The sequence below is a fragment of the Trachinotus anak genome, unplaced genomic scaffold, assembly GCF_046630095.1.
Source record: "Trachinotus anak isolate AG129_WGS33_773 ecotype Australia unplaced genomic scaffold, CSIRO_AGI_Tana_v1 ptg000009l, whole genome shotgun sequence".
Lineage (NCBI taxonomy): Eukaryota > Metazoa > Chordata > Actinopteri > Carangiformes > Carangidae > Trachinotus > Trachinotus anak.
This window is the reverse complement of record NW_027273860.1, coordinates 19,194,634-19,215,640: the sequence shown is the minus strand read 5'-3', so window position 1 is coordinate 19,215,640 and position 21,007 is coordinate 19,194,634. Positions and strand designations below refer to the sequence as shown.

At 43.0% G+C, this 21,007-nt stretch overlaps 1 protein-coding gene across 2 annotated transcripts in view; it reads right to left on the bottom strand.

Annotated features, from left to right (window-relative positions):
* The window catches only part of mpp7a (MAGUK p55 scaffold protein 7a), a 142,676-nt gene that overhangs the window by 84,242 nt on the left and 37,427 nt on the right, over positions 1-21,007 (bottom strand). For both annotated transcript variants that reach the window (XM_071485687.1, XM_071485688.1), the window contains exon 3: positions 8,819-8,937. In XM_071485687.1, coding sequence (XP_071341788.1) covers positions 8,819-8,937 — 119 coding nt within the window. The remainder of the gene's footprint in view (positions 1-8,818; positions 8,938-21,007) is intronic.

Below are 21,007 nucleotides of genomic sequence, written 5' to 3'. Positions count from 1 at the left end.
AATTGCTGGAAATTTTCATCCTCATCTGTTTAATTTCACATAGCCACATCATATTTGAACAGTTACTCTCTAGCATTCATGAAGTCCCAACAACTCCACCCTGTGCTCAGACTCCTCTCCTCTGTCTGTTCTTCTACAGTAGAAGGCCGTAAAAGGACAGGCAGGCAGCTCCGGTTACTTCATCTGTCCTGATCATCTTTGTAAGAAAACAGATGAAATAAATGAGAGAGGTTGCCAGTGTCTTCAGCACTCCAACATACCACAGTCCTAGTGACATCTGCTTAGGTAGTTGCTGCTCCACCACCTCGACTTACTTAGTTACTGTGGAATTTCTCCTCTGCTTCGTGAGCAAATGCGAGATTGAAATGCTTTTATTTACAGTTCAGGACGCTTTCCAAGTGGCTGTCCATGACGCAGTCATGTATTTTAAAGTCATTACCCCGCTTTTTGCATAGCGCGTTCTCTGTCCCCTTGGTGAGGCAGCAGTGCTCCTGGCAAACAGCAGAAGTGGCCTGGTGGAATTTAAAACAGTGAGAGGCAGTGTACTACAGCCAAGGGCGGCTTAACTCAAACTGGAGCGCCGCTCTAGGACACACAGCAGAACCAGAGACTGGGACTCTGAGGCTTCTCCGGTGAGAAATGTAGTGCTACTTCGATGTAAAGTAGAGTCGGGATAAAATGCTCAAAACTCAGTGAGGAAAGCTCCCAGAAGCACAGGCAGAGTAAAGATGAATGAATGTGCACCTTCACTGAGAAAAAAAAAAAACATGCTACAATAGGAGCGCTGTGTGTCTGGCTTCCACAGAGGCCTCAGACTAAGTTGTGTTTGCTTCCAGAAATACCCCGTGTGCTTAAAATACACACACCAACACATGAGGAGAAAAACATTATAAAGAAAACCACTAACCTGGGTAAGAATCGATATGACAAACTTCCAATGAGAACTGAATGGAACGAAAACATAACATCCATCCATCTTCATCTTTCTCAAACATGATCTCCAACCATTGCGAAGGATCACTGTTACAGTTAAGGGTCAGACACCCTGAAGACCTTCTGAAGAAACCTTCAGTAATAACATTCAGTAATCCAAACTGTATCTATGTTCTCTTCATGATCAAAGAATGAAGAACAATGACCGTCTTGAGCTTCAATTGTTGACTTGGACGTATAGGAAAAACATCATGCCTTACAAACGCTAATCCAGACACACTGCAGCAAACACAGTCTGGCACAGAAAGAGGGAGAGAGTGTGCAAGAGGGGGAAAGCTTGATAGACGGAGAGGTTTGCTGATGGAAGGAGAAGGAGAGGTCTGGAGATCACAGGGCTGGATAGTGTTTCTGTTTCTGAGTCCTGCAAGGAGGCTCAAGGCCTCTGGTTAATGTCCACGGCCCAGAAAACTTCCCGTCAGACTGGTTAAGGCTGACGCTCTTTCTCCCATTGCTGTTTCTATATCGACCAGCCAGAGCAGATCCAGTATCGGGCCTCCGTTAAATCCACCCAGGTCCAATCTCTTGGTCTGATCCAGAACGCCTTGTCAAGCCACCGTGGCCTGGTAGACTAGACCAAGCTTAGGAGACGGGAAGGGGGCATTACAGACAGACGTGCAGGGTTACAACTGGAATAGTTATGACATGTTATGTTTACTTAAGAAGCCTAAGAAGAAAAGTGTAGATTTGCTTTCTCTCTGGTTGCAGTAGTTCAGTTTACAAAGTCTTGGCAGGATGGCATCAGGTCCTGGACATTGTGTTGTGGTTTGCGACCAATTCTTCAAATGACAGTACCATTCTGCATCAGTCTGCTGAGGGGACAACCAGCCAATCCTGCTCACTAAAGTACATGGCAACCAAAACTAGATTCAGCCCAGTGTCATCAGGAGCAGCTATTAGAAAATGAGTATCAAATCAACACTGACATTAGTGGTTACAAAGTTTACAAAAGGGCAGTGACTTAAATAATCTTTCCTCATGGATCTACCATCCCAGATAACTTGTCCCACACAGTTTTCTGTGTTGGCTGATCTACTAAAATCTATGCTTTTAATTGAAAATTGAAACAACACACCAGCAATAGTATTAGAAAATTCTGCCAAGACTTTCAGGCAATTTCTACAGGGCGAGCCTTTATAATTCTGTTGGTATGCTTCCATTTGACAGAGCCCATTCAGAGAGGCCTAATCAACTCAGGGTCCCAACCTACAATAATGCATTGAAGTTGTTGATGACTCTGGGTCATTAAGTGATTAGAACTGCAACAATTATTTGATTAATCCAATAGTTGACAAAAAAAATAAATTTACTTTGATAATCAGTTTATCATTTCAGTCAAAACTTCCAAATATTTACTTTACTAGATTGATTTGTTGTGTTTGACATTTTGTTTTAGACAATTGAATATCTTGTGATTTTTTAATTTTTTTTTACCATTGGTGGAACAAACAAAGGACTTTGAAGACATCACTTTGGGCTGTGGGTAATTATGATATTCATTTTTTACTATTTTCTCATGTTCTACACACCAAACAACTAATTAATTAAACAATAAAATAATCGTCAGATTAATTGATAATGAAACAAATCAGTATTTGCAGCCAACTGACACATTTGTCAAATGATTTGATTAATATAATAGTGGTTACCATATTGTGACCACCACCTTGAGACCAGACATCATTCTCTTGTCAAAGCCCACCAAACAAGTGGTTCTGTTAGAGCTGACAGTACTGTGGGGAGACTGCTTGGAAGAGGACTTTAATAGGAAGCTTTCCAAGTACGAGGGACTGGTCAGTGGTTGTCAACAAGGCAGAGGGAGAGCAACTTGTCTCCCAGCCTCAGCTGGGTCACCTGAAGGAGGGTGTATGATGTTGAAAGACCCAAAACACTCGATGATTCCAGGAACATCACTGAAGATGTGAACAGATTTACACAAGCACAAACAAACCAAGCTCCTTTGCTTGACCAAGACCTCCTACAGAGGGGTCCGGTGCCTGAGCTTGTCTGTCGGTGTTGTGGGTGGAAAAGACCTGGAGAATGTGACAGCTGGTTAAGAACTGAAAGTAGGGCCAAAGGACGAGAAAGAGAGCAAGAGCGAGAGCGAGAGAGAGAGAGGGAGAGAGAGAGAGAATGACCAGGGCAGCTCGCCAACAATCATGACAGCCATATCATTTAGGTAGGAGATATGTTTCCTCACTCAGCTTTTGGGAGCAGAGAGGCCCCTGACACACCTCAACAGACACCATGTATTCTGTAAAGCCAGGACAGTGCAGGACACAGTCTCACTTGTTTGCATATATACAAAGACTGTCTTAAGACTTATCTTAAATCCTTTGCTGTTTGTGTTTCAGCCTCTAAATGCAGACAGAATAAAAACATCAGCAGCAAAAAACAAAGGGAAGTGCCTTTTATTAATCAGGCTACTCATTTATGTGATATGCAGCCGCTATTGGGAGGCAGTATTATGAATGAGTGAGGGCATAAAGCCAGGACAAATGCATCTGACTTACTGAATTAGACTGATTTGAGTACTTTTCAGGCAGTCAATTAAACATAAACAAATGTGTTCAGACCAACTTTAAAAGCTCCAGGTGAGCGCATGATGTCTTCAGGCAGTTCCCAGGCCATCAGGGAGCCATAAATACACTATATGGCACCATGAACCTCATTTTCCATATTTTGTGTATTGCTCCATGTCCTATTAAGATTGGCTTGGTATTGTGTAGACCTTCTGGTTTTACTTTGAGTCCTTCTTTTTCCTAAAGAATACAAAATCGGGGTCAACCAAAGTGACCTGGAATAATGGTTGTGGGATGACTCCAGGGATTTTCCTTGATTACCAATACAGACATTTTGAGTGATAGAATGAGGACTAGTGGATCTGTAGGGCTCTCCTCTCCTTTACTGTCCTCCTCAGTGCTCCAGACATGGTTCAAGTCAATGAGTTTTAAGGTTATTCAGTAGTCAACAGGTCATACTGCTGCTACTAGGGAGCTTCCCTCCTCCTCTTCCCTGTCCCTATCACAACCTTGCCTTTGGCTTCGTCCTGCGCCTATTTATCAAGCTCTTCTGGCTCAATTCAGAGGAGCTTGTTTGTGGATACTGAGCATGATCTTTTGATTTCATGCTGTAGTCGACCATTAAACTCCTATGAAAACTCTACACAAAACATTGCAAGGAAGGGGATTTATTTCAGATTTTACGTGAGGTTTTCCAAACCATAAATATCCGCCTGGCTTGTGTCAAAAAGAGTGTTTTCTAGCAACAAACAAGTTGAATTACTGCAACCAGAGCCTGTACAAAGTTCTTTAATTTACAATCACTGCCACACCAAATCTCCAATTGTTTTCAATCAAAATATACAAATCTACAGTGAGTTGACTCATTTGCTAAGTGGGTCAAATGAATACGAAGGGCATCTTTCTTAAAGGATGAAAGCTCCCTTCTCCAAGGCCTCCTGCAGGTATTTGCTTGTTACCACATGAGAGCTCCTGTTCCCCTGAGATAATAAACATAGACGCCAGTGGTGACCACAGACAGTGCGAGTGGATCGCTGGCGTGGTGTACGTTTACAGGGTGAGTCCTGAACCAAAGACGATTAGGTAGCTTTTACTGCTGCGTGCAGGGTGTGGGGCTTAAATGACTCACAGAGTTTAGAACAATTTCCTTTTTGTGATCTTCGCTGGTAATGGGGACCAGGAGCAAGGTATGTTTTGAGGTGTGGAAAGGATAAGTTAAGTGCCCAAAGGGCAAGTCTAGGGTTGCTGTCATAGAGTAGAGTTGTTGGACATTACAGGATGAGTCATAAAACTTGGAGGGCTACCTAGAGCTTGATCCAGTTATTCATGGGATACCAAGTCTGGTGCTCAAGGAATACAGTCCAGTTTGTCTGAAAATGAGCTCGTTCATCAAAAATAGCCAAAACTTTCCACTTGGGTACAAGCGTCAGCTGCAGCACCTTTACATGTCATTAAAGGCCTGTTGCACTGAAGAACAAACTGGCAACCCACATCAATATTGCTGTGTAACAACAATGCAAGTGCCAAGCCTATTAGCAACTAACCGGAGCAGATTTAAGGGAAAACTGAGTGACCACAAAATGAGAGATCTCAGGGTCTGGCTAAAGGCCTGCTGACAGAAACTTGGTCCCGCAGGAGAGCCCCACCTGAGGCAGGTGGAAATTGAATATTGTATTATATTTCCTGTGGCTTTTTGTGGAGTAGTGGGAACTTGGCAGTGGAACAGTGAGTGTGGTGGAATTTATAGAAAGCACACTTGAGTAAGTCCCTTTAATTGAAAAGAGGCGAACTGTCTGCGTCGTTTTTGCTATGCTAGCTCTACACGCCAGGTCTCACATTTTATGTCAGCTCCAATGTTGTACTGATGAAAAGTCTGCAAAATAAAGCAAACCTGTGAGCCCTGCTGAAAGATGATACGAGAAAATATTTGTCTCATCTCTCTGACATAATCGGATTATGTGTGGGATGTGAGAGGCTGTCACAACCGCCTGATGAGGGCAGGTGAGGAGGCCCTAAGTCTGGTTTTAAGTCTTTGTGTTGATCTAAATTTTCTTTTCTCTTTTTCCATTTCTGATACCTCCTCCTCTGGTCTTTCTTTCCCTCTTTAGACAGACTGACCAGTAACTGATGCTCCATAATTACCCAGGTGAGGCCTGAGTGTTTCCATATGAGAGACCTGAGCTGCAGAGCCTGTCAGATTAACATGATGTGTGTGTTTTCTCTCTGCTGTTTAGCCTTTCCCCAAGTATCCCCTTCACAGCCTTGTGGAATAAGAGGTGGACTCCATGGAGATTTGTTGGTGGGGTTTTAGAGGAAAGGGACAATTACAGTTTTATTAATGGTGTGCCACTGACGTTAGCCATGTTCACCTGAATGTTGCGTCTCGAGTGCTGGTCTCTGCTGTAAGGCGAGATGATTGTTCTGTACTTCTGTGTGATTCAAAGTCTGCGTGTCTGTCAGTTTGGCTCAGTGGATGACAGGCTGGCTCATGTCTCAGTACCAAATAGAAAGCAGAGGAAGCATATAGTTCTGCTTGTCTGGAGCAGCGGCAGTTTCCACTTATGCCTCCACGTTAACAATAAGAGACGCTAAAAGCAGCTCAGTTTCCCTCCACTTAAAAAAACAGTGAGAATGAAAATAGGTAGAACGGGCTCAGAACAGGCTCAGAAGAAACAATGAGGGTCTTTGATGTTCTACTGGTGTATTTGATCATTTCATGGCTGCGCAAACTGTGTTGTATTGGGTGTATTTATTCTGCTACAGTAGCAATAGTGAATTGGGTCACATTAGCTTAGATCTTAACTGATACTTCACTTACTGACTTGCACTGACACGGGCCCCAAAATGATAGCCACTCAGTGTCTAGCTGGCACATGAACAAAGTGGTATTCTCATGTCATGATGGCATTTCAGAAGTTGATTTTACCTCTCAACCCTTCTTTCATGCATACACACAAAATGAGTAATTGTCGGTTTTGGACAATCACTAAGATCAATTAGGATGAAGAAAGAGAAGACTACTGGTTCTGCTTGAGGTTTCTGCCTCTAATAAGGAGGTTCTTCTTTTTTCTTGTCACTGTCGCAGAGTGCTTGCTCATGGTGGGAATTGTTGGGTCTCTGTACTCAACATTATAAAGAGTACGGTCTAGACTGGCTCCATTTAAAAAGTACCTTGAGATAACTTCTGTTGTGATTTGGCGGTACATAAATAAAAATTGATTTGACTTGACTACATACAAGATCTGCCCAGCTGTTTGCCATTGGTAAGATTGGTACTGCAGAGACATCTTGTTCTTGTATATTCATCCATCAGTCGCCACTTATCTGGTAGGAAGCTCGGCAAAGTGGCCCAGACACTCCCTCTCCCTACTTTCTCCATCTCCACCTGGGGGATCCCATGGCTCTCCTGGATGAGATGGGATTTCTAATACCTCATGTTCTGGGTCTGCCCTAGGGTCTCCTCCTCGCTCGACGTGCCTGGAATCCATGGGTGGCATCCATGGATATGACTGAAATGCCTGAGCAACTGGTTCTTCCCAGTGCAATGGAGCAGCAGTTCCAGCCAACCATTCTGACTGTTTGCATCTTTGATCTAATTCTTTCAGTTACTACACAAAGTTCAAAGACTGATGGCTAAATTGAGAGCTTCACCTTCATGTTCATCTTCCTCTGTGATCCTTGTGGTCCATCGTATGGAGAACATTGCAGAGGCCAATTATCTACTGAGCTTCCAATTGAAGGTGTGATTCTTTTAGCAATTAGTGCGAATCTTTCTGTGCTCCAGGTAAATAGACTACAAGGTTACAGCACTTACACTTTCTCCCCTTTAAGATCTTGAAAGATTATCAAGGTATAATCAGGGGTTAGAGGGCTAGGTGAAGTCTGGGAGCTCCACCCTTGTGCCTGGCTAAATATCAGAGAAATATAATGCCACCTTCATTAGCATCATTCAATCTGCCCCACACTACGCAGTGTTTTCTTTGGGGCCAACACGAATGAGAGCCTGAACATGCGCAGGCCCTGCCCATCATTATCCATGTTCAAGATGCCTTATTCTTTGGCCATCCATAACAATCCAGGCATCAAATGAAACCCTTCTGGTTTCCTCAAGTCCCGACATCAGGGTTTTACTTCAGCGTCTGAGGTATGCCATAATTCAGGCACGCTCACATTGGTGCGTTACAACCCTGGATCCTGAACAAACATGCTTACAAAGAAAAGATTTCGTTAAAAGGGAGGGGATGAAAATTATGCCGATTTTTCTCTCAGTGGTCTCTGTGACATAATTATTCTTTGGCTGGGAGAAACAGAGACCACCAAAGGGGGAAATATATCATGCCAGCACAGGAAAACTGTGTCGGGCATTCTTTCAAAATAGAGACCATATACAAACGACACTGTAAAAATACAGCTGTAACAATTAGAGAGGTTTTGAGGCAGTTGTTTTATATCTTAATTAGTTTAAAAGTGACTGAAAAACAAGCTGATTTACAGTGAAAACCCTCATGTTCCCATTCCAAAAACTGCAGATTGAGGAGATTGGCTGCAGGTTGCAGAGAATCCCAAGTGAAGATGAGGTTCGGGCAGACAGACAGAATGTGCTACATTCATTACCCCTGTCTGTCTGTGAGCATATAAAGATATCAAGTGCGCTCATCTTCTCCCCAAACTCTGCAGCTATCTAATTTAACAGGCAGTGACTGGACCACAGGCCCATTCCTGCTGGCAGAGGGGGTGTTAGAGGATCTGGGTGGGTAGGCTGTTGGAATGACAATAAACTTGGTATTATATGAATGAGACTGGAGGGAGGGAGTTTGAATAAAGCAGTGTAGAACAAAGGTGCAAGTGTGTGTTTTTATTTGATCTGCAGAGGTCGGCTCAGGGGTGGGGGTCAGGGGAGAGAGGGTTCGGATTCGGTCCTGTCCCATGAGAGGAAGGATGTGAGTGTGAAGGTGGGTAAGGCAGACAGCATTCAACCCAGTCCAGATCCAAGGAGAGGAGAGGATTTAAATACACATGACCTTCAATTACATTAAGTGAATATAACTACATGCACATGATTTGCAAAAAAAATACTAAATGAAAAAATAAATGCCAGAAATAAAAATACCTTGTTTCATAGTATGGAATTTACAAAGAACTGAAGTGCCTCAACCCTGATGGTTGTGAATTTTTTTTTTTCTTTGGCAACTGTAGCATCCTGACAATACCAACAATATCCCAAACAAACAAACCACTACACAAAACACACAAGTACTGTACTTTGAAAGAAAGGGGTGCTTTTTCATTTATTTTTTTTATTTTACCTTGACCAGCGAGTGGAGGCTCTTCTCCCCAAACATGTCCTGGAGGAAGGTGTTGTCCTCTGGGCGGCTGACATGGGGCTGCAGCTGGGAGGGCAAAGCGGCCAGCAACTCATACAGACCTGGAGAAGGGGAAGAGGAAGCAGAGGGTCGGCATCACAGTGGGAGGTATAAATGCATGCATACAAAGTCTCACACACACACACACACACACACAAAAACACATGCATAGAAACAGATGTGCATACATCTGTAGTTTACTGATACATAAAAGAACAGGACTGTACGTGGGCAGGAATATATATACTGTAACCCCAGACACAAACCATAAATAGACACATAAGGCAATGCATAAACATACAAATAAATGCCAATTCTAGGGCCTTTAGTCACACACACATCTATCAGTGGATGCTTTGTTTCTTTATCTTTTCCTCAGATGCACTCAGTCAAACACATACCTAAGTAAGCACACCTGAAAGTGCTACAAGCTACTTTCAGCAGAATAAACAAAACACTCTAATTTTGCTTGTCAGTGGAAGCTAAAAAGGAAACATAGAGGTAATAAAGCATTTCCTGCAGTCTCCACTTCCCACTATTGTCCCAGCCTTTCCTGTTGTTTCAGGAACACTGCTGTTCCCAGTCAGAAACAACTCCAACAACTCCATGTCAGGCCACAACAAATTCCTCTTTTTGATCAGTTGAAAAGTTCAATATGAACCTTCTTTTTTTTTAATATAACTAAACAGATGGCACACATGCCTCAGGAGGATTTCCATCCATACATGTTCCCTGCCTGTAAACAATCAGTTCTTTGGAGTGAAGTGCACGTGTGTTTGCTAAACTGAGGTTTCAGAAGAAGTAAATTGTTTTTGTCTTGTCAGGACTTTTAAAAAATGAATGGAACTGAACTATTTTGAAATAACCTTTTGCATTTAAAAGAACTGAAGTTGAGGTTAAGTGAAGTGAACAGGCTTGGCTGTACACGAACTGATGTCATGAGCTCACAAGGACAGCAGACTTCTATCCAGGCCTATATACAGGTCATCACCATAGCATGAGCACAGTTTGTTAGTGACAGTGAGAGAAACAGGGTGCATGGATCAGCGGGCCCATAGCTGAATCTGAATCCCCTCAGAACAACAAGTGCTGAAATCTGCAAGGCCTTTCAGGGGTTTACTAACCCAGCTTATAAAAGGAAAGAATATTTCAAATTCAATTTAAAGAGAAACAGACTGGGGAGCTGATGGTTTCAAGATTAGGCAGAGGGGAGGTGAAACACTCAGAGGGAGAGAGCACAAAACCAGTGAGTGAGCAGGGCTCCTTCCAAACACAACAGAGTCCTGGAGCACAACTGATGGAGAGTAGTAGCAGATCCTTGTTTGCTGTTCTGTTCTGGTCTTCAGTGTGGCCCTGAGCCACTAAACCAGAGGATATGTTAAAGGTCAGGACCCATACAGAGTGCAGTGTGGCTGGGTTATGTGCATCAAAGACCTCTCTACTAATGCACCAGAATAGGCCCCCCAGATTCAAACTCCTCAAACACAACCGCACAGTGCTCGAAGCCCTTTGAACTCATACTGATCATGTGAAGAAACTCTAAACACATTCACGGCGGAGCCATCGAAATGTCAAAACAAACTGGAGCGGCTTGGCTATCTCTCTGAGAGCGTCTTTCATCAGAGGACAGAGCGAAAGAGAGGAAGGAGAGAGAAGGAAAAAAAACACCACAGGCACAAGTGAAGTAATTCATAGCTGAGAATGATTGATTGAAAACAATGGTTGACGTTGTTGGCTGAATGAATGATTGACTGACTGAGCTGTGGCGGGCCGGCTGACTGGGTTAGAGAGAGAGTGTGTGCTGGCAGCTCAGGATGTTTGGCAAGAAAGGCACGGCTGACTAACGTAGCTCATGTCATGCGCTGCTGCTGCTGCTGCTGCTGCTGCTGGGCAGTCAGATAGATGGTGTGTCATCTGCCACTCTCCATCCTCTGCTTTCCATTTGCAGATGATTTGACTCTGTAAGAGCAGACACACAGGATACATCAAGATAACCTGCCCTGTTCTTCAGCTCACAACACGGATTCTGTGTAGTGTTAGCGCCTCACACCTCACTGCCACTAAAGCTCTGGGGTAAAGGAAGAAGTACAACAAAGGAGAGAGAGAGAGATTTTACACACAACACATGTGCACCAGTCGCCTGACAGCAAACTCTGTGGTTTTACTCCGGCTTGGTGTGTGATATTGTCCCAGGTATATAATCATCTGATGCCTGGTTCTGTGGTCCTCATCATCAGTAACTTTCTAGCTAACACAAGCCTGTCCGAGGGGCAGCTGGCCTCCTCAATCATTTACAACTTGGAACTCCCAACAGAACATCTCACATAATATATTAAAAAAAAGATTTAAAGAGACAGAAGAGAGGATGAGGTGAGGGGTGTAGGAAGGGTGGTGAAAGTGGAGGGGAGGAGAATATGGTAATGTCATTACTATTAGCAGTGCTGAGATACAGGTAGGAGGGGATGAAGGGAATGAGAGCGAGAGTCCCAAAGCATTATTCTGCCCAGGTGCAAAGTCTCCCCTCCTGTCTGCACTCTCAATGATTCAATGCTTTATTCCTTCTGACAACAATTCTTCCCTGTCCATGCTGGGACGAACTAAACAGGCTGTGTGGTGTGCGCCAATGGCACATTATGGGAAAAGCATCAACTCCATTAGCTGATCAGAAATAATAACATGATGGCGGAAAAATGATAAAAGACAAGCTGCCACTGTGCTCCCCTTCTGGGGTCAGCGTGTCAGGCTGAACCCGGTGACCCACAGAAAACCCAGTTTCAAACAACAACAGGGAGAGCTGTAGAGGAGCCAGGAGCTAAACAAGGATCTGCAAAGCTGGAATTAAATACAATATTGTATGGGTGGACAAGTCAGGAGTAGAAATGGAGAGAGAGAGAGTGAGAGAGAGAGAGAGACAGAGAGAGAGAGAGAGAGAGAGAGAGAGGGAGAGAGAGAGAGAGAGAGAGACAGAGAGAGAGAGAGAGAGAGAGAGAGAGAGAGAGAGAGAGAGAGAGAGAGGGGGGAAATGGGCCAAAAAACAACCACAGCGGTGGTAAAATCACTGTGTAGACACTATAAAAAGTGGGGAGAGAAATAAATCTAAGGCCAGATGTAAGGACACATATAGATCTGTAACATCAGAAACCGTGTCCAGCATAGACAGTGAGAGACAAAATGAGAGAGGGGAGAAGAAGAAGAAGAAGAAAGGAAACAAGACTGCGCCAAGTCTTCACCACTAAAGGGTGGACCGACTTGTTTCTTGCATTCTGGTTTGGATTCATTTGATTTGTTTTGGCCAGACTATTCTGGACCCTCTCGTGCGGCGGCTGTGTGTAGCGGACCTGGCACTGTCTTGTAGTGGACTACTACGTTCTGTTGTGGCTAGTGCTGGACCAGCCCAGCCCAGAGGTCCTGAAGACCAGCGTGATGTTACGCAGAATGGTCAAAAGAGTCCTCAGAGAAATCGGAGAGGCCAGGGCCTGCGAAGCTTCCCGTACACAGAGGAAGTGACCACTTTAACTGCCAAACAGCACTTCCCCTCTCACGCCCACACCTCCAGTGCGGTTAAAGAAAATAACAGTGTTTTTCAAACATCCCTTTTATGTAAAACACACAAAGAAATCCCATACAATGAAATGCATTAAAGATGATATGGATCAAATTGCAAGTCACATAGGTCAACGACCTCAGGGGTTTTTCTAGAACAGCACAAGATGAGGAAATTATAGGGACTAATCTAACAACACAGAGTTTGGATGGTTGTAAAATATGACCCTTGCCGTGACATTGTAACTACAGCACTGTTTACTTACACACCAGAAGGGGCACACAGACTGCTGGGAGACAAATAACTCCATAACTTTATGTGTTGGACTGTACAGTACTGATGCTAAGGGACCTCATTTAACCGAACTACATGCAGAAAGACAAACTGTGTGTCTGTCTGGTGAAAATGAACTTGTTCGAATGCAGGAAATGAATGCTGGGTTTTCCTCCCCCTCTGCATTTTGTCCCAGGTGCTGAATGAGTTATTGACCTTCCTCATATATCTTTTGGAAGCATATAGCGAGCACAATGTTCATGAGGCTCACCAGACTGCCGGGGGAAGAGAATCGTGACATGTGGGAGCTTTCTTTGCAGGTCAGTATGGAAACACTGCCTTGTGAACATGATAGAGGGCCGTCTGTGGTTAACAAAAAATGTGGTAGACAGGGGTGGCATCAAGAGAAGCAGCTGCAGACTGTGTAGCCTAATCCACTCCAGGTTTCATTAACATCTTTATTCTACGTTTGAGAGAGGAGCAAAGGCTGCCTCATGCACAACAAAACAAGACAAAGACAGAAAGAAAAGGGACAAAAGGACACATCTTCTGAGATACACATTTACATTAAAAACATCTGATTAATCCATGTGTGCAAACAGAAGAAGAATGATGACACTGAAGACAAAGATGAGAAGGAACACCATGAAAAGACTAGGGAGTCACGGCTCTCTGCAACAGCAAGAAATAACAATTACAGTGATGATAATTCCTGCATTTATGCAAACACGTTTTCGTCTGAAGGGAGAAACTCCAGACAGACAGTGGGTGGGAAAACAGATTTAACCTGAGACAGGTGCCAAACAAAAGGAGAAGTGTTTAGGACCCCTTGTTCACATCCATCAATGCACAGGACAAAATATGTCATCAGTCCACTGCCCCCATGCAGCTTCTGTTCTGTCCTGAGGACTACCTGTGCCGGGCCACTTTAAAAAATGTCTTTCTTCTGCATGGAAAACCATTAGCAGAACTGGCTGTCTGCATTAAGTGGTCATTTTACTGGTATGGCATCAATTGCTAGACATAAAACTATATAGTATTACAAGATGTATTAGCTGAGCAGATGCTGTGATCTTAAAACATAATTTGCAATGAGTCCAGCAGCATTTTGCTTGGGATATAACAGTGGGAGACTGTGGAAGAGCATGGAGAGAGGTAATATACAAGGCTGGCCAGGGGATGCAACAGCAAGAGTCTGTCCCCACAAGCCTCCTATTACAAGCTCCAAAGACCAAACCACTTCTCCACATTAAAAAAGGTCAGAGGACAGAGTCCTACTATAAGATCTTCGATGATATTTCAATGTCACGGTCTCTGACTAACTCCATAGTTTGAGAGGGGAAAAAAACGAGTGAGTTTTGCAAGATGTTAGTTAGGGCTCCACAGCATGGAAAAATGACTTCAAGTACTGTGGGTCGGTCCAGGTGCAATCAACCGTCACTCCAATCATATATCGACTATATCACTACCACGAGCTGAACTCTGAACGTATGCCTTTTCAGGGTCTACAAAGAATCTGCGGCCTTTGCTGAGATCATGTCTCATTGAGAGAAGTAAAAAGATTCCAGGTTGCAGGACCTTATCTCAGTTGCATTTCAGAGCCAGGTCAGGCCAAGCTTTTCAAAAAGGATTTACTTTATTGCATCGCATTTCCAACATGCCATTGAATATCAGGTACTAAGTGCCTCACCCGTCCTCTGCTCCATGCTTCGTCACACCTTCATACCTCAAAGGGGCTGTCAACACATTGAAAACAGAGCTCAGGACAAAAGGACAAGTCTAATCAACATAATTGAATGCATATACTCTGCAGGGTCCATCCACCACCTGAGGAGTCAGTAGCATTTCGGCTACAACAGTTTTAACAATCACACTGCAGACAAGCAAGTCTTGAGTGGAAGCACCTGCAACAGGGCTAGAATGAAGTAACGAAAAGGGAACTTGGTATCTTGTCCAAGTCTGAGTAGTTAAACTGCTCTCCTACCCCACTTCCCGAAAACTCACAAATGATATATAATGTAAGGGAAGACAAAGAGGGAGAGAACATGAAGAAAAGACGAAAAGGTCGGGAATATCTGGGCAGACAAAAAGATGATGACAGAGACGGCATTATGGATTGAGACAGATATATGAGATATAGAAGATGAAGAATATAGCAGAGTGCCAGTCTAGTGTTTGTTGGATGCTGCTGAAATCTGTGGGGAGGCCGAGTTTGGCAGTGGTCATCCAGTACGTCTCTTTCCCCAGATGGAGATGAAAGGCTGCTGTTTGGCCCAGTCAAAGATGGCTAAGCTTAGATTCTCTCTAACATGGTAGACAAAAAACTGCAGCCACAACAAGCTGGCCAGATCCAAATGACCTGCCACCTCTGCTTATTGTGGCAATGGAACAGCAGCAGACTTTCTGGAACAGGCCTGCTTGTTCTGTCCAAAGCTGTGGCCAGCCACTTACTTCTAGCAAGTCTTCCAGGGATATCAGAGGCAGACATGCCAATCCCACCTGAAAGCCTTCATTTTGATCGTATATTAATAGCAGCACTTATGAAAATTTGTGCTTTAACTTTAAATCTTTCTCTGTCTCAGTCTCAAAGTTGCAGACTATTACTCAATATCCCATTGCCTGGTTGTCAAACAGAGCACATGGTCTGTAAAACTGTTTTCAGGATCTTTCTAATGCAAGTGAGCATGTCCTGCCCGCCAATGACCGATTTAGTACCCTGTGTGCTTTGGAAGGCAACAGTGGAGGATGTCATCCTACCTCGACATAAAGAGAAAGAATTCTTCGTATTCAAACAAATAAAAGTCATCATTCCTCTCTCAGTCACACTCACTCGATTTCTTTCTTTTACATCTGCTTCCTTTGACAGTGTTTTTATTTTTTTGGTAAAATGATGTGGAAATTTTAGTTCTGATGTAACTGGAAACAGGGAGCTCTTCCAGTGGCAACAAATCCTTGTGTTTTGGTACTGTATCACTGCGGCACACAGCCGGCTACTGGCCAGGGACCACGACAAATGGCTGGAAGCTCCCAGAGGAACCGCCACCCCCAAACCCCGGCGCAGACAAAAGTCCTCCCCCAACCCTCCCCAATGTCTCCCACAAGCTGAAACCGGCCAAGGCCAGATGCTCAGGATTCTTGACATCAGGATGGAAAAATTTACTGTTAACCTTGACAGAGAAAAAAACAATATAGCTGTATTCTTATCATATTGTTCATATTATTCAGAGATTTGTGTTTCTATGTATGCATTTGTCCTACACAAGAGTATGTATGTGTAGCAGCAATGATGCAATTCACCACAGGAATATCTGCATTACTAAGTATCATTATACAGCCATCACCTTCTCCGACAGGGGGTGTTCAGGATTGGAGAGAATACGATGGCTGGAATCGCTCATCTATCGTTCCCGCACAAACATGCACAGATGCAGCCAGTAAGTTATTAGCGTATCTGGTAAAAGAGTTGTCCCATCGAAAGATTTCCATGTGTAGGCTTTCATGCGAGTGTCGCCCACCTCCTCTGCAGCTGTGCATGGCTGAACCACCCTTATCTTTAAATGCTGTGCGGGGACCGTAAACCTTGATAGAACATGCAGGTACAGCTTGGAATAACACAGTTAACTTTAATGAGGTTAATAAAAGGGCATCCGTGTCTTTAGCAGGGCCTGGTTTGAGGGTGTGTGCACAAGGATTTGAGCTGGTCACGGGTGTATGACTTCAGGGGCACTATGTAGTGACGGTAACGGCACATGAGGGATGGCATGTCAGCAAACTGTTAGCGTTATGTAAGAACAACTGATTCCTGTTTAGGTCTTGAATAGGTCTGATAGGCTCCAGCCCCCACCTCACCAACCTCATTGATAAGCGGGTATAGCTAATGGAAGGATGGAATGTATGATTACTATAAATGACACTTTTGATTCTTTAAAATTGTGACCAAAATATATGCAGAGCAGGACAGTTGGAAAAAAGTTTAATTTTATAGTTGTATTTTTAAAATCTTGTTTATAAGATAGAAATCATTTGAATATGAATCAGTGCATATTGACATTCGCTGTGTTGTATCCACATATGTATATTTGTTAATTAGCAATATGTAGAGGCCTAGATTTTTCCTCGAACTTTAATACTAAATGACTTTTACAGTAACAGAACGGTGATAGTTTCTGTTTTGTTATTGATTTTTCTTGATGTTCTTCTAATTGCTATCATTATCATTATTTAGTATTTTCCTTTATTTTGTGCTGATGTTTTTGTTAGGGCTGGGAGGCTCCCAAAATATTAGCATACTTGATATACCTTGCTTTGCATATGTTTTGTGTTACGTTTTGTATTGCATTTTGTGTTTCCTCATTTATACAATAAATAACACATAAAACAAATGATCGCAAACACATGTGAATTTTTGTTATGTACTGGCTGACATGTACTGATATAGCTGCGATAAGCTAACATCGGTCAGTATATCAGCCCAGCTCTACTGGAAATATCATTATGTTTGTAGGCAGACGGAAGCAACATACGCAAATATTAGACTCATCTCAAACACACAAAACTAGCGGTAGCAAAGTATCGCCCACTACTATCTGAGAAAGATTTAAGTTTGTTCTAATCTCTCCAGCTCTAAATCGCCACTATCACCCCAGTCAACCTTTCCCCCACAACGGAACCACTCTACCAAGAGACCACAATCACATAACTCCAGAAGCAGGGAGAAAATGGGGCTACAAGGAGCAAAACACCCACTCTCCCTCCAGGAGGCTTATTGACCTCTCAATGGCATAAACCAGATGCTAGTCTCTGGTGAGAGACGTTAGGAGCAACTGAGAAAGTTCAGCATCTGCAGACAGTGAGCTGCCATTACTGAACAACCCTCATTGAGTTATTACTGTATTAACTCCAAGTCCCACACAACACTGCATACAGAGAAATCTTTAGACACATATTGGTAGTGTGCACAGTAAATGGCAAATTTAATACTACTGAGTTGAGTAAGACAACAATGATAAACTTTGCCAATGTTCTTAATTTTGAAATGACACAACATTGAAATTCAACATCCATTCTTATTTTCTTTGTTATTGCGTCTGTCTTTTTGGCAGGGAGGCATCATTTTGTCATTGAGGTTGGTTGGACATCCTGTGATGCAGCGGTTGGTAGAAACAGTATAAATGGTATTGGTATTAAAAGTTAACCTTGGAGCTAATGGAGTTCAGACAGGAGATGGATGTTGTGTAGCAGACAGAGGAGTGGGCTGGGTTTGTCCATGTGAGGATCCCTGAGCGGGAGCTGAAAGCGAGTTGAACTGAGCCAAACTGAGCGGAGGCGTAACAGTTATCTGTCCCTGACTGAGCCCACAACAAAACTCCATCAGGGTTGAACAGGAGGAGAAATGACTAAACAGCAGCTGTCTGGAGGAGAGACGAGACCTGGAGGCCAGCTGCATAGCTTTGTTGGTGGAAGGAGGACGGGGGTCGGGGGGGGGGGGGGGGGGGGGTTTGCACAGAGTGATCAGGTTAATCCGAGCAGTGGTTTGACTTATCGTCTGAGCAGCATCAGCCCTGTGACGTGTTTGCACAATTAAAGGCTAATTTTCTGTCTCTTCTTGGCCACCTTGTTAGAATGTGTTTGTGTGTTGGATCCCAAGAACAGCAGCCAACAAAATGTCACATCACAGCCTCTGAAAAAACACAAGGCAGGGTTTTCTAGATGTTGAAAGATGAAGAGTAGAGCTTGGATACACTTAGACAAAATGTTTCAAACACCAAGAGCAGGGCCAGCATCATCAACTAAAACCCTGTTATTAATCTGCTTCGAAAGCATTTATAAAAATCCTAAAAGTCACAAAGGGAAATGAGTCCACAGTAACCCAATCACCACGACAGCCTCTCCAGCACTCCCCACGGTCACTTTTTAAGGCCAGTATTTCAACATTTTATTGTTTTTCACGTTTATTTTCTCACTATTTGGTTTCATTTATTAGACTCTACTTCATACAGAGGCCTGTTGTTTATTTGGGCTGAGAAAGGGAAAGACGAGAGAGAGAGAGAGAGAGAGACAGAGAGACAGACAGAGAGACAGACAGACAGACAGAGAGACAGACAGAGAGACAGAGAGAGAGAGAGAGAGAGAGAGAGAGAGAGAGAGCGGTGGTATGATCTTACACGTGCCCTCCATTTGTCTGCCCATGTGTTTGCTCTCCAAACACTCCAATAATTAACATTTTAATAAGCTCTACACACACACACTTACATATTCTCCTGCCCAAATCTGGTGATGAAATAGGAGCTCTGCTACTAAAGAATAGTTATGTTAATGATAATATTTCTCCCATTATATTAAAAGCCTAAGCACAGTACCTCATCTTCTCTTGTGTGTATAGTGTGGAGGCTGGTGCACATGGCAGAACTTCTAAAGAAAGAAAGCTAAGGTTCTGGCAAGATGCTGTAATGTCTCTGTAATTACTGGAAGCCTCTGCATGTGGACGAGGTATTGTTGGTCTCTGTGGATTTATGCTTCTTGTCTGTAGAGGTGTTGCCACCTCTGACCCAGAGAGGGTCCTGCTGGAGCTGATGTGTAAGTCCTCTTAAATGTAAAAGTACGTCAGCTACTTCAAGTTTAAAACCTCTGCCGAAAATAAAAGAATATTGACAAGATTAGGGCCACTTATTTAATAGATCCAGAATAATAGATGATGGTTTGTAAACCAGCACATTAAATCTTCCACTAAAGTATACTATAAATTAAAAGAACCGTAAATGGCTTGACACCACTTCAATAAATCCATCTGTTTATATTCTTTTACAAATATTTTTCTCATTCTGCCTCATTCTTACAACTGTGCCAGATATTTTTCCTTTACTATACATGAGTCAAAAATTGACATATAAGTGACAGAAACTGACATGTAATATGTCTGAATTTCTTGTTTGTTTTTGTTTTTTTTGGCTTTTTGTCTTTATCATAATCACAGTGATTCCTTTGGCAGATATTGTGATTGCGATGAGTCATGGTTTCAGTTGCATTTCACTTTCACTGAAAAAAATGAAATAAATAATGATGATGTGATTTTTGCTGGGTCTCATACCAAATAAGCATGTCACTTCAAATGTGGAGAATTAGATTTGTAGGCCAGGGGCATTTCTGTAGCACCGCAATGCTTCATTTGTGGTATGTTGTGACACATTTGACCTTTATCAAAAAAACTGCAAACTCTTGCCATTTGGATATTGTACTTGGTCATATTTCAATTTTATTTCGATTAATTGTGCAGCCCTCATAACATCTTTTAATATGTTATCTTTGGTGGTTGTGTTAGTGCTTAAATCATACATTGTGCCACTACCCAGTAGTCAAGTTCTTCAGGGCAAAAGTCATTACTCAAAATCAATAATTATGAATTTCAATCTCTCTTTGTCATTACATAGCAATTATCCAAAAAAGAAAGGGAAATTGAAGACCTAGTCTTTTGACTGTTGAGAGACGAGATATTGTGGAGACTGCTTGTTTGAATTTAATAAAAAATCTTGATATGAAATTAATAGCAGATAAGTGATATTAACTGTAGGAGGATTTGGGATCAAGTCAAATCAGGGATGACCAACTCTGTGATGCCCTGACCCCAACCATCTTCCCTTCACTTTCCCTCTATTGTTTTTTAAGTCTCCACATGAGATGATTTTGGATTCTAGCACCACTGCTCAGATAAACCCTCTTATCTCTGGTACAGATAATTAGATAAACCTGATGTTTAATCTCCCTGATCTGACAGAGAACAGATGCCGCTGAAAGGGTAGTATTTTAAAGGACAACACAAATGCAACAGAGTTTCCATTGTCCTGACAGAACTTCATCTCTTGAATCAACAGCATTATTGTAATACTACCAGTGTTCTGTGTAAACTTTGGTACAGTGCCGGGGAGTACCAATGCCAGGCAAGCCGCAGGTATTTGTGAGTTCACCAGGCCTGGAGATCAGTGACCTAACGCTCATCCATAATGTTCATCATGTTTCACCTGCACACACAACTTCACAGGACCATCAAGGGGGAAGCAGAGGAGATGGGCCGGAGGAGTCTTGACGTGTTTTATTTGGAAATCTGAGCCCTTGCCGGTAATTGCCCAAAATGACTCTAATCGTAATTGACGGTCTGGCTTTCTACTTTGTCTGTGCAAATTTCCAGAATGATGGGGGCTACAGTAACTCTGTTAAAAGTCTGGACGCAGTAACGCACACACTCTTTATCCATCAGGGCAGGACTTAACGTCTGTCCTCCTTTTGTCCTTTTGTGCTTGCTGGGTTGAGTTCTTTGCATG